The following is a 14,827-nucleotide window of genomic DNA, read 5'->3' as shown; positions in this document are numbered from 1 at the left end:
AGTTAATTAGTCTTATCAGTTCATTAGTGTTAACAGTTCATATAGGCTTATCTGTTTGTGACAGAGAAAATTAGAGACATTGAGTAGTAAAATGTTGTATTGCATTTACTTCATATCTGAGAACAGTCCATTGACATTACATTTATTAGTAGTCATTTTGTTTTACTGACACAAACATCTGAAAACTAAATAAACAATTTTATCTCTAAAGTGTTACATTACAACCAAAGGACTTAATTTCTCCCCAATATGACATAACTGGGATATATCATTCTTCTTACATAATCTAATACATGTACAATGTATGCCAGAAGCAAAATATTCTACATGGTCTGACAAGATCCAGCTGTGAAGATGCTGTCAAACAACTATGCACATCTTCTGGTGATGTTAATAAGCTCAGTTAAACAATCTTGGTATGGCCTGTAGTGTTCATTTACAGTATAGTTGAACACATTTGCAAGGTCAGAATAAAGTACATGAAATTCAGTCTCTGCTCTTCTTTTGCCCTCTTCAGACTGGAATGGATCAGTGCCAAATATGGATGGAGCTGTCAAACTGTGTCCCATTGTCTGTCTGTACAGCTCAGCAGCTTCTGACGCCATCGGCAGAAGGTCCTCTGAGATCCTTGCTTTGCATCCAATTGTGGCCAGTAGATTAGGAACGCCTTTGCCTATAAATAATTTTTTTTAATTAACTAAATTTAATTGTATGATATAACTAATTTACACAAAGTTTATAGATAAAATGGTTCAATGTGCATTATAAACATACACAAACAGGAAAAATACAGTAAAACTGATTTGATATTTTCAATAAATTAAGTAAATGTCTAAGAAAACTTGTTTGCTACACTGTCAAACTTTATCAAGTACATTAGAATGATGGTTTATATATTAGCACTTGATTCAGCTAAACTGAATGTTGTTGTCCGATAGTAAAGAATAAGTCAGAAAACTGTTCTAAACAAAATGTAAAACAGTGTAGCCAATATCCCACATACCTAGAATATTATGGCTATTCCATGCACAAACAAATTGCTGTACTCCAATCCTGCTGATCTCACATGTAAGATTGGACACACAGTATCTTGACAATCCATCCTCCAGATCCAAAGACTCCTGGTCGACCATCTGGATTAGAGCACTCTTGATTGGGAAATTAACCCGCTTGTTTATTTCCGGCCATATTCTCTCTACTGTATGGTTCTGTAGAAAGAAAGAATTCCCACAAAATTACTTAATTTTACAATATAAAGTGCCTATGTTGTAAAAAGCATGGTGGTATAAAACATTTACTTTCCTGTCTTTTCCTGCCTTCTGCTACTTATACCAGCAACAAAAATAACAATTATTAAAAAAGCATTACTAGAGTTTACAATATTTTTTGGAAATATGTACAGCTCGCTGTTACACCAAATCAACATTACCAGAGTTAACCCAATGCATTTCATCAACACAGTTTGACTTTTTTTTTTTACTGTTCTGTCTTAAAAGGTTTCGTGCCCTGCCCTCCATACTGTTTGGGCCAAAGTCATTTTTACTTAGTCCTATAAGTGATGATGTAACTAACTGCTGATGGCACAAACACAGTGAATTTGGACATGTACAGAAACATTGTAGCTGTTCAAGCAAATGCCTCAAAAGTCACTAGACAGTGTAAAAAAAAACCCTGCTAAAGTAATTGATAATGCTAAAGTAATAAAATAGATTTTAATGCTTTAAAATGTGAAAAAGTAATGCCTGTTGAAGAAAACCCAAAACAAGCAGGATCTCAAAATGGCTTTTAGTACAAGCCTGACAGAGCAGCACCTCAGAAGACAGTTTTTGAAACCATAGTCTGTTATTTAAAATAAAATCTACTTTAAATTCAAAATGGCAAAGCAACAAATTGGTTATGATATCAATACTTTGATATCATAAGATTCACCATATTACCATAAAGCAAAAATGTGAAATTTATATATAAATGTAAATGTATAGATTCTTTACATCTCAAAATGGCGTCAAATACAATATTTAGAAAAGGGTTCAAAAGTTATAACCAAACAAGAAGTCTTTTTGGTTGTTTTTTTACCCCTTAAATTTTCAACTAAATATTAAACGAAATTTGGTCCAAAGACCAGACTCAGAAAATGAAATACTTAACATACTTTTTTTGTGAAATACAACAATACTTTTCATACTTTAGTTGATGTTGTCTGGAGGTAAGGCAGTCTTTGCTGGTTATGGCGATATTCTGCCACTATGTCTTGCATGAATAGGGATAAATAAAATTCTGTGCCATGGTCCACTCTGACCTGATCCCACAATCCATGGGAAAGGACAGCATTTCTGTGAAAAGAGGCACAAATTAAAATTACTGACTTTACCATCAAGTGCAACAATAATATGGAAAGAATACAAAATCTTAAGCTTACCTGTACACTTCTTCATAAATTGTTAAATTATTCTTTATTGGCATGGTGGAGTGTCCAACAATTTTTTTACTGTATCCATCAATGGCCACAACATGGGTCACACCAAACATACACAGTTTTTCATTCTGATCCATATGCAATTTGTGACCCACATACTCTGCCTCATATGGAATCGGATTGAGATTTCTTGCACCCTGAAATAAAACGTCTCGGTTACGTATGTAACCCTCGTTCCCTGAAGGAGGGAACGGAGACGTACGTCAGAACTGAACCGAAGAATGGGATCTTACTTTAGAGACCAATCCTACTTCAAGCATCTAACAACGAGCCAATGAAATTTGGCATGCGATCACGCATTCCACGCTCCGCCCCGCAGCGCGGGTATAAATAGGAAGTGGAATGGTAGATCAGCGCTTTTTCTGCTGAGGAGCCGAAAGGTGACCGGACTCCCAGCGGAAGCACAGCATCTGGCGACGGGACGTACGTCTCCGTTCCCTCCTTCAGGGAACGAGGGTTACATACGTAACCGAGACGTTCCCTTTCAGTCGGTCACGTTCGACGTACGTCAGAACTGAACCGACGAATGGGATCCCTATGGAAAACGCCAGGATGCTGGCCCTTCCAGCGTCCTGCTTGAGCGCACTGCACCGTCTAGTATGGTACGGAAGTCAGGGCTCCAAGCAGGGAGTACAGTCACTGCTGTTTCTGCAAGACCCACTCAGAATGACTATTGGATAACGCTGGGAAAGCGTGCCTACCTCGTACTTGAGAGAGAGGGTACGCTGCGGGGCCACGTCCTTCAGGGAAGGAGAGGTGGCAGAATACACATAAGGACTAACCTGGCAGGGTAGTGCAACATATGGCAGTCTCTGGGGTGGTTCCAGCCTGACTGAAGGGGGGAAAGAACACGCCCAGAGACGACAGAGCGGGCTCTGTCGAGGGAAAGACACGGGGCTAGCCCGAAGGGTAGCTGGTACCGTGGAAGAATACACATATGGGGTTGCCGTGAGGGAACCGCTACATATGGAACCCAGCCTACAGCCACGTTTCACAAGCATACGGGTGCAGGCCTGGCGTCAGACGGTCCGCAACGTCTGACACCGGAGGGGTGACGGAGGAGCTCGACAGGGTTAGCCGGTTTCCCGGGGAACACAACTGGAGACAATAGACGCACGTATCCGGCCCAGAGGGCGGGAGTGGCGTTTCGCAAGCCGACACTTAGAACGGGCACTTAGCGCTCCTGGCCCCTGGGGGCGAGGATGCGGGAAGATACCAGCTCTACACGTAAGCTATAGAATCTAGCAAACGTGTTAGGTGTCGCCCAGCCCGCAGCTCTACATATGTCTGTCAGCGAGGCGCCTTGAGCCAGCGCCCAGGAAGAAGCAACACTCCGAGTGGAGTGAGCTCTTACACCGAACGGGCAAGGCACGTCTTGGGACTGGTAGGCCAAGACTATAGCATCCACTATCCAGTGGGCTAACCTCTGCTTGGAGACAGCCTTTCCCTTCTGCTGGCCTCCGTAACAGACGAAGAGTTACTCTGAGGTCCGAAGGCTTTGGGTCCGGTCAACGTAAGCGCGAAGAGCGCGGACCGGACACAGCAAAGCCAGGGCTGGGTCTGCCTCCTCCGAAGGCAGCGCTTGCAGGTTCACCACCTGATCCCGGAAGGGAGTGGTAGGAACCTTGGGCACATATCCGGGCCGGGGTCTCAGGACAACGTGAGAGTTACCCGGCCCGAACTCTAGGCATGATTCGTTGACCGAAAGTGCATGCAGGTCCCCTACCCTCTTGATCGAGGCCAATGCCGTCAGGAGCACTGTCTTCATTGACAAGATTTTCAACTCACAAGACGCCAAAGGCTCGAAGGGAGGGCTCTGAAGTGCTCGGAGCACTAGAGCTAAGTCCCAAGAGGGTATCGAGGATGGACGAGGAGGATTTAGTCTCCTCGCACCTCTGAGGAACCTGACGACTAGGTCGTGCTTCCCCACGGACTTACCTTCTACTACATCATGGTACGCTGCTATTGCTGCAGCATATACCTTGAGGGTGGAGGGAGACAGCCTTCTCTCCAACCCATCTTGCAGGAAGGAAAGCACGACACTGATCGAACACCTTCGGGGGTCTTCCCGGCGGGAAGCGCACCACTCAACGAACAGGTTCCCCTTCAGAGCATAGAGGCGCCTCGTAGAGGGGGCGTCCCTCGCGTCCGGCACCCTGCTCCTCCAGTGGAGGCTGCTGCTCGGCTCTAGCGGGGTGGAGGCGGACGCAGGAGGGGATGCCCTCGGCGACGAGCCGGCAGAGGCGCTGCGACCGACGACCGAGCAGCTGGTCGTCGGCACCCTGGTGCAACGCCTCCGCCTGCTCTTGGGCCACCAAGAACTGCTGGGCAAAGTTCTCGATGGTGCCGCCGAGGAGGCCAGCCCGACAGACAGGCTTTTCTTGCGCATATCTGCCAGGTTAGCCCCCTATTCCTGGACCACTAGTGTGGACATCGCCTGACCCAGGGAGCGTGCAGTGATTTTCGTCGCCCATAGGGCGAGGTCCAACACCGCACGCAGTTCCTGCACAACCCCTGGGCTGGGACTACCCTCGTGCGTGCAGGGCAGAGGGCAGTGAGAGAGGGAAAACAATGATAATGAAAGCTTTAGCATAAGTTCTGCCAGGAAGACTTAATTGTTACGTCACTTTAACTTCTATCTATCCAATCACATTCTAATACTCGGGTATAAAAGATCGGTACTTACTCATGTTTGAGTTCGCAGATGCTGACGCTCCAATTCAGTTGCACGCGTCACTTGCCGACAATGTCTAAAGACACGCAATTCGTCTGCGACTACTCTGACTCTGACGATGACTTCGTCTCACCTTCTCCTCCTGCTGCACGTCGCAGCTCTCGGATTCAGAGCCGTACCTCTCCATGGGCCCACAGGTCATCTGAGGATATAATTAAAGCTCTCGAGGAAGCCGGCATACCGGTTAGTCAAGGCCTCTCTAGAGAAGATCTATACCTCCTGGCCCAGAACACTTTTGGTATTCCATTAGTGTCCATCGCTTCAAAAGCCTCAACTTCGGCAGCCCAACCCAAACCAACCGGAAAGAAAAGGTCCGCTAAATCATCCTCACCTCACCCAGAAAAAAGATCAGCTATACCTGCTCGGCTACCATCTTCTCCACAAAGAGCCGAACCATCAAACACAAATGATCAGCTCCTTTCTGCTGTCCAAAGCCTCGCTCAAACAGTTTTGACTCCAAAAAGGATTGGAGTCCAAGATGTCGGCGTTCGAACATCGTTTCTCACACCACAATCTCAGCTCAGACCCGGCCACGACTTCATCGGCGATTCCGCAGCCGCATTCCTTCTCCTTCGGATCAAGTAACCCCTCGAACGAGCCTTCCACATCTTCTACCATGCCTACTCCTCTACACTCGATTCAGACGCCTTTCCAAGACGTTCAGGCACCACTATCTTCTCCAATCTTCAACCTCTCTACAGCGGCTCCCGCTCAAAATTTCGGTAGGCGTTTCGTTTCGCCAGCTGCCGTAACTGTGTCTCCCCACCTAAGAAATAACATCATCCAAGGTAAGGATGTTAATCTGGCTTCTCTACTACTCCCTTCACCTGCTGCCGACAGAAAGATGGTGGATTGTGGGGACGTGGCAGTGTTTCTTAAAACCTCCGATCCTCGTCTGCAACGCAATCTTTCATTTGGTGAATTCGTTATTGCGTTCGGCATTTACAGAGACATTTTGTGCCAAAGTTTTCCAGAGAGAAGGGAAGAGCTAGATCTCTACTTATCTATGATTGCGGATTTCAGCCAACGATACGGAGGCACGTTGTTTTACGAGTACCACAAGTCACTTTCCGCTAAATCCGCGTCATTTATTGCACTCTTCAATTCAAGGATTGACTGGTCAGTTACAGACACGGAACTGCTCGTCCGTCATTTCGGCGGCCAAAAAATCTTGGCATGCGCTATTTGCAGCGCTCACGGGCATTCGGCCGCACTTTGCCCCAAAGCATTCGGAAACAAAGACCCGGCTGCTGTCCATAGTGCTGAAAAAGTAAGGCCCTCTTCGGACAGCAGAGGTCGCCATACCACACATTTCAATGGTTTTCCTATTTGTTCTCGTTTCAATGAATCTGTTTGTGTATACCCTAACTGTAAATTTCTTCACATCTGTAGTTCTTGCAAGGATCCACACCCGAAATCCGTCTGCCCACGCCGGTACAAAACTGCAGCCTTAGGGAAAGCCCACAATCAGAGAAAATTCTGAATAGTCACCCATCTACTCCTATCAACATCCCTAACCTTTCAAATTACCTTTTTTCTCACCCCGATCCGGTTTTTGTGGATTATTTAATCACTGGCTTGTCTCAAGGGTTTCGGGTAGGAGTTCTTTCACACCTTTCTGGCTCTTTCGTTGCAAAAAATTTGCAGTCAGCCAGAAATGAACCCGACGTGGCTGCAGCACTACTAGAAAAAGAAGTCAATAAAGGATATGTCATCGGCCCTTTTTCTTCTCCTCCTTTCTCTCCCTTTCGGGTTAATTCTATCGGCATTGCAACGCGCAAATATTCTGGCAAAAAACGTCTCATTTTCGATATGTCTTCTCCTCATTCACCCAACATAGCAAGCGTTAACGAATGCATTCCTTTAACTCCTTTCTCTCTACACTATGCCTCGGTTGACAACGCCATCCAGTTAATCAAGTTAGCTGGCCAAGGAGCCTGGTTAGCTAAGGCCGACATCACAGACGCTTTCAAAACCATGCCAATCCACCCTTCTGACTGGCATCTTTTTGGAGTCAAATGGAATTCTAAGTTTTATTTTGCTGTAAGGCTTACATTCGGGTGTAGAAGTAGCCCCCACATATTCAACAGTCTTTCGGAGGCTCTGTGCTGGATCCTGCTGAATGTCTGTAAGCTTCCTTTCGTTCTGCATTTACTTGATGATTTTTTGTTGATTGATTTTCCTAATTCTCAATCTTCCATCCTAGATATACTTAAACAGGTATTTCATGACGTCGGCGTGCCTCTCTCCGCGGAAAAAACAACGGGTCCCTCAACTTCGCTTGAATTTCTAGGCATTTCTCTCGATACGGTAAAAATGCAAGCTTCCCTTCCTCAAGAAAAGCTCGCAAGGATCAGATCCTTTTTGGAAAGTTTTTCCTCATTGCGTGTCGTTTCGAAACGTGACATACTTTCCATACTCGGTCACCTCAATTTTGCCATGAGTATAATTCCGCAAGGAAGGGCTTTCATTTCTCGTTTGCTAACATTGGCTCATTCTACGCCTAACCTAAGCGATTCGCTTCATTTAGACGAAGGATGCATGTCCGATATAAAATTTTGGACTCAGTTATTAAACGATTGGAACGGTATTTCTTTTTTTTATAACGATGCGTTTGAATCATCTACAGACCTACACCTTTTTACCGACGCTGCACCATCCATTGGATTCGGGGGATTCTTTCAAGGACAATGGTTCGCAGAGAAATGGCCAATCGCATTTCCCGCATATAGCCCTGGCTCCGTTTCTTCCGCGCTCCACGAGCTTTATCCTATAGTCATAGCCAGCGTAATTTGGGGTCCAAAATGGTCAAGGAAACGTATCATGATGTTCTGTGATAACGAAGCCGTCGTCGCCATCATCAATAAAGGCAGATCATCTTGCTCAACGATCATGCCTTTCGTTAGACGCCTAATCTGGCTATCAGTCGTCCATAATTTTATCATTAAAGCGGTTCACATACCCGGACACTCTAACGTCATTGCTGATGCTCTATCCCGTTTTCGTTTTCAGACTTTCAGACGGCTTTGCCCTTCAGCCAGCATGGATTCCACACCTTGCCCGCCCCTATCAGCAGCAATGTTAAATTAGACGACTTGGTCAGATCAGCCAGACATTATATGTCCAAAGGAGTAGCTCCGTCTACCTATAAAGCTTACACTTCTTCTTGGTCTTCTTTTTTAACGTTCTGCTTTTCCTTTCAGATCCCTATATTTCCCATTCTGATTTCAACTGTCTGCTCCTTTCTTACCTTTAATTTCGAACAACGGAATCTTAAACCTGCTTCAATTCGGAGATTACTCGCAGGAATTCAGTTTTATGCCAAATATTTTAATCCCGATTTTCCAAGTCTTTTCTCTGCTACTTCCATCCGACTTTTGCTTAAAGGCATTACTAAATCCGCTAGTATTTCTCCAGACAAACGGTTGCCTTTCACTTTACCCTTATTGCAAAGATTAATTACTTCCATCCGCAACGGGCTTTTTTGCACATATAACAATATTTTACTAGAAGCGGTGTTTCTAACTGCTTTCTACGGGTTCATGCGTCCGGGGGAATTTACTTCAGCAACCAATCATTTCAATCCTGCCTACGGTCTTTCCTTCTCTGATTTACGCTTTTCACCTAAATTCTTTACGCTGTTTCTCAAGCACTCTAAAACAGATTCTGAAGGTTCTGGAGTCACACTAACAATTTCTAAAATTGGCAACAATTTCTGCCCCTTCTCATCCATGCTTAAATTTCTTAAAGTTCGTCAAAGGTCCTCAGATAATTCCCCTCTATTTATCCTACTTAACGGAGCACCCCTTTCTAAAGGCTGGTTTAGGAATCACCTAGTTTCTGTCCTCAAAAGTTGTAGCCTACCTCCCTCCCAGTACACCGGTCATTCCTTCAGGATTGGGGCAGCCACTTCAGCAGCCGAACGGGGCATTTCCACCGCAGCCATCAAGATCCTGGGCAGATGGTCTTCTTCTGCATTCGAGTCTTACATAAGACCAGATTCTAAAACCATCCTCGAAGCTCAGCAAGCTCTCCAGTAATGGTTCAGGTAATTCTCTATACAAATACTGGTGGTGGTGCGGCCCTGCGGCCTTGTCTCTGTGGTCTAACTGACCTTGTGGCCTTACGGCCTTGTCTATGTGGTCTAACTGACCGTGTGGCCTTACGGCCTCGTCTATGTGGTCTAACTGACCGTGTGGCCCTGCGGCCTTGTCTATGTGATCTATCCGATCATGTGGCCCTGCGGCCTCGTCTATGTGGTCTAACAGACCGTGTGGCCCTGCGGCCTCGTCTATGTGGTCTAACTGACCGTGTGGCCCTGCGGCCCCGTCTATGTGGTCGAAATGACCGTGTGGCCCTGCGGCCTCGTCTATGTGGTCTAACTGACCGTGTGGCCCTGCGGCCTCGTCTATGTGGTCTAACTGACCGTGTGGCCCTGCGGCCTCGTCTATGTGGTCTAACTGACCGTGTGGCCCTGCGGCCCTGTCTCCGTGTGGCCCTGCGGCCCTGTCTCCGTGTGGCCCTGCGGCCCTGTCTCCGTGTGGCCCTGCGGCCATGTCTCCGTGTGGCCCTGCGGCCATGTCTCCGTGTGGCCCTGCGGCCATGTCTCCGTGTGGCCCTGCGGCCATGTCTCCGTGTGGCCCTGCGGCCCTGTCTCCGTGTGGCCCTGCGGCCCTGTCTCCGTGTGGCCCTGCGGCCCTGTCTCCGTGTGGCCCTGCGGCCTTGTCTCCGTGTGGCCCTGCGGCCTCGTCTCTGTAGTTTAAGGGCCAAAAACGTTTACAATTACGCAGCAGCAGCAGATATCAATTGCTCATGTGTAGTGCCCATCTACAAAATGTAATTTCAAGTTCTGTTTAGCCATCAGCAGATGGCGTTCCATGTCCGGCTTCACATGTTAACTCTTGTTCTTCTTCTCTATAGGATCTCCAGGACACAAGACCGGTGGGTCTATTTTACTTACAGTTTTGGGGGATAGGCTCCGTCCGGGAGGAAGCATTCTTCCACCTCATTTTTGGGGGTCGGCTGCGCCTCTGCCTTCATCTTCAGGCAGGATATGCAGAGTCCATACCCTCTGATTGCGAGCTACGGACGGGGCCTATGCCAAAGTACTTTATTGCTTGCTGGGTTGTTAATAAATGGATTATTGTCACAGTATCTATTCTCCCGAGTCTTTCTGGCAGAAATGAAAGCTTTAGCATAAGTTCTGCCAGGAAGACTTAATTGTTACGTCACTTTAACTTTTATCTATCCAATCACATTCTAATACTCGGGTATAAAAGATCGGTACTTACTCATGTTTGAGTTCGCAGATGCTGACGCTCCAATTCACCGCCATCCTCCCCACCACCTCCAAGTCAAATCCTTCCCTACTCCACCCCACCACCACCAGGATGGTCCCTTCCATACCTCACGGGGGGGTCGGCTGCGCCTCTGCCTTCATCTTCAGGCAGGATATGCAGAGTCCATACCCTCTGATTGCGAGCTACGGACGGGGCCTATGCCAAAGTACTTTATTGCTTGCTGGGTTGTTAATAAATGGATTATTGTCACAGTATCTATTCTCCCGAGTCTTTCTGGCAGAACTTTTTTTTTTTTTTTGTCTCATTTTTGGCCCTTTTGACCCTCCATATTTCCCTCTCTCCGATGCAGCAATTGACATCTGTCCTCTGCCAGAGCCAAAAATGAAACGCTAGCCCTTTTTCTCTTTAGGATCAGCGATTCCACCTTCAACTACCAGCAGGCATGCAGAAAGGCACACAGCGCACTGAGCGCTCAAGCCTCTATGAAGAAGGCAAGGCGAACAATGCCCTGACGTGGTCGTGTTCTCATGAGAGAATCCGTACCACCCACGAACAGAGTCTCAGCATGCTTTTGATGCGATAGAGGAGTGGGGGCCCGAGGGGATTTACCCGGCGGGGAATCCCCACTGTAATCCTCAGGCCACCAGCGCTTATCAGCCAAAGTAGCCCTTTTCCAGTAACACTAGAAATGAACTAGATCGGGGGATAGGCGAAGGGACTCGACCCCATCTGAGGTTTCATAGTCTCGACCGCGCATCTAGAGCGCCGACTGACGCGCGCCGGTTGTCGTGACAACCACCGCTGTCAGCCGGCCGCTCGACGGCGCGCTGAACACTCGAGCCCTTTATGAGAAGGGGGAGACGAACAACGCGCCGACGTGACCATGTTCTTTTACCAGAACATGAATCACCCACGATCGCAATCTCACATGCGCTCGTGGCCGTCAAGAGGACAGGAAACAGTTGCATACCAGGAATACACGGTTTGAATGACATCTTGAAAAAGACGCAGGGTCAAACCGTGTTGCTCTTTTGTGAATGGAAAGCTGCTCTTTTAGTGTGCTGAAGCACTCAGGGAGATGACCGCGGCTCCACACAGTTTGTTCTGCAAGCCTGTGTGAGCTCTCAGTGATGTGTATTTGTGTGTGTGTAACGCCCAGCGAACCAACAGTTTGTATAGGAAACGCTCAGCGAACCAACAGTTTGTATGGGAAACGCTCAGCGAACCAACAAGCTCCTTTAGATCGCTTGATCACTGATCAGACGGTCTCTCACTGACGCGCCGTATCACCCGCACTGGCAGACTCTCTCACTCAACACTCTTTGACTCATAGTCAGACACTCTTCGTAGGAAACAGTAAGCACTGCTCGGCTCCGAAGTAGAAAGCGCTGATCTACCATTCCACTTCCTATTTATACCCGCGCTGCGGGGCGGAGCGTGGAATGCGTGATCGCATGCCAAATTTCATTGGCTCGTTGTTAGATGCTCGAAGTAGGATTGGTCTCTAAAGTAAGATCCCATTCGTCGGTTCAGTTCTGACGTACGTCGAACGTGACCGACTGAAAGGGAACAAGAATGGTTACATTGGTAACATAAAGGTGAAGAAATCTGATACATTTATCAATGTGTTCTATGGCAGTTTGTCTGAAATCACTGGAAGTATGGCAAATACAGATGACTTTGATGTAGTCATTCTATATTTACATACTTGAATGTATATTGCCCAATGTGCAAAGTTTTCCTTAAGCCACTGGGTGGCCGGTTTATTGCTGTTTGCAGCTTAACAATACTGACATTGGGACAGACTCCCTTGTCTTTGCCCTCACTACTGAGTATGGAGTTGACTGAGAATGACCCAAAGATCTGAACATACTGTTCATACTATATGTGAATAATACAATAAATGATTCTAATGATTATTAATACAATGTGATTAACACAATACAATAATGAAGGCTAAAACACAATTGTAATAACCATGCATGGTTACTGACATGCTAAAACAATGTTGATGTATTTTGATGTTCAAAGAAGTGCCAAGCTACTTAATCCTACCTGGCATCGAGCCCTGTGATTTGGTTCGTGCATTTGAGCCAATGTCTGTCCCACCCGAACCTCTGATGCATGTACACGCTGTGATGCAAGGTAGCCCGTCATCATTTTGCGTCCATAGCATGGTCCTGTCTGCACAAACGAAATGGGTCAAAACAAGATCACAGAACCCTTCTTTCATAGTTTTGACCCTGATGAATCTTGGGATTATCATCCTGGAACATGATGGTCTTCCTATACGGTTCTTTAAGAAATGAAAATCTACACACACTATCAATTAGGGTTAGAAGAACTGTTGCCAAACATATAACATGCTAGAAACATAAATCACAGAAACAATGATCCAATCATTGACTCTTAAGCATTTGCCTTAAATCAAAGCAGCAACTTTTTTATTTTTATTTTGGGACAGACTATGTATTTGTAACTATCCATTTTCTGCACTGTTTATCCAATGTAGTGTAACAAGAGGCAAATTCCAGCATCTCATGAATCAATTAATTTTTCAATCGAAACTACAGTACTACTAGTAAACTAATTTTAATTTCATGTCAACCTTCAAATGCTACCCATTGCCTTTGACTGAAATGTTGAATGGGCCTTTGTTGTTGACTTCATTATAAAACATAATGACAGAGGCTGCCAAACTACAGGACACGTCCACAAATGCAATCTTTGATCATATTCTGAATTAGGAAGTCATTATAATGCAGCCAACGATCAATTATGAGCAGCACAATTAATGAACCATTGATGAACAACCCATAACTATCACAGATACAGTGTTTTACATTTTTCAGCAAACTACAGAGAATGCGATATCCGAGAAGGCAAAGAATGCACCATATCAACTTGTCTCCTCACAAACACAAACAACAACTGAAGGAAAAGGAGGAACATAAATACACAGTGATTGTAATGAAATGATGAACAGGTGCTAGTTAATCAGAAAGACACCATAGTTACAAATGAGGAGCGAGAAACTGGAACAACATGATCGCAGGCCAATCATGGCAACCATTCAGAAAGTCAATACTTGTTGCAAGAAAAAATTACTTTACAATTACGGTTAGATAATATAATAAGCTCAGCTCACCTCTACTATAGCTTGTGTAACCGCCAATTCTAATTCCTCATTAGATATACTTGTTCTTTTCAGACCCCTTTCAGAGCGGAATTTTCGTATACTTCGCTCTGAATTTCCCCTCTGCATTCCAAGCTCGGATAAACGATGTGATATTTCTACATCGGTATGACCATTTTCGTACATACGTGTAATAGTTTCTTCATATTGATATAAACCGGCCATTGTAGTTAATTAAGACACGATTACCAACACTCTCTCTTTCTTTCACTTAAGGCGCATTTCCGCCATCTACTGGACTGAAGTGTGAACTGTGATTCATTATAGATAGGAGAAAAGCGAAAAATCATATTGATTAGACCTGATACTCAGAAATATTGTAAACATGCATCATAAACCTTTTGGGGTATTATTCAGTATATTTTACACGACACATTTTCCATTTCTAGTAGGTAACGCGCGAGAACTTTAACTTTGAAATTGTTTAACCGGTGCCCCGCCTCTTGATTCTCCAATCCCGTATCCAAGTCCTTTCGTCAAAAATCGCGCTGGGGAAAGGGAAACGAATGATTGTCTTTGCGAGCTATCCAGCATTTGTTCGTAAACGGCGTGTACAACAGTTTGCTTTGCCTATTGGTACCCGTGATTGGTAAACAGTTTGCCAGAATATACCCTGACCCTACGGGCCGTACTGAAGTGCTTTGCTGAAGCTGGGATGCGACTAAAGAAAGAGAAAAGCATTATTGCAGCTACACAAGTGGAGTTTTTGGGGTTTCGAGTGGATAAGGATGGCATCAAACCAACCCGTGAAAAGGTAGAAGCTATCCAAAAAGCTCCGCCCCCACGGAACAAAACAGAACTTCAGGCATTCTTGGGGCTGCTTAACTTCTACAGCTGTTTTCTACCAAATAAGGCCACTGTCCTGGAACCATTGCATCTCCTTCTAGACCAGTCTGCCACATGGCAGTGGGGAGTAAAGCACAAGATGGCATATGCTGAGGCGAAACAGTTACTACAAACGGAGGATGTGCTGGTGCATTATGATGAAAATAAACCCCTGGCAGTGGTTTGTGACGCCTCACCATATGGGCTTGGAGCTTTATTGTTCCACATGGAACGTGACGGTGGGGAGCGGCCCGTTTGCTTTGCTTCCAGAACAATGACCACCACTGAACGTAATT

The 14,827-nt window shown here is 45.7% G+C and overlaps 1 protein-coding gene across 2 annotated transcripts; it reads right to left on the bottom strand.

Moving 5' to 3' along the window:
* Window positions 1–240: 240 nt before the first annotated feature.
* On the bottom strand, window positions 241–13,862 carry LOC137064866 (uncharacterized). 2 transcript variants are annotated; one of them, XM_067436403.1, is made up of 6 exons: window positions 13,659–13,862; window positions 12,566–12,694; window positions 2,420–2,613; window positions 2,186–2,333; window positions 1,004–1,208; window positions 241–673 (listed from the first exon to the last, which is right to left on the bottom strand). In XM_067436403.1, the coding sequence occupies exons 1-6, from the start codon at window positions 13,830–13,832 to the stop codon at window positions 369–371; spliced, it is 1,155 nt and encodes a 384-aa protein (XP_067292504.1). In that variant the 5' UTR covers window positions 13,833–13,862; the 3' UTR covers window positions 241–368. The 2 variants fall into 2 exon arrangements, with proteins under 2 accessions (XP_067292504.1, XP_067292505.1); XM_067436404.1 differs by lacking the exon at window positions 13,659–13,862 and adding an exon at window positions 13,354–13,419 and having other exon boundaries at window positions 12,566–12,690.
* Between the last annotated feature and the right edge of the window lie 965 nt (window positions 13,863–14,827).

This window comes from Pseudorasbora parva, chromosome 25 (assembly GCF_024679245.1).
Source record: "Pseudorasbora parva isolate DD20220531a chromosome 25, ASM2467924v1, whole genome shotgun sequence".
NCBI classification, from domain to species: domain Eukaryota; kingdom Metazoa; phylum Chordata; class Actinopteri; order Cypriniformes; family Gobionidae; genus Pseudorasbora; species Pseudorasbora parva.
Note: the sequence above shows the minus strand (reverse complement) of the source record. Positions and strands in the feature narration are given on the sequence as shown.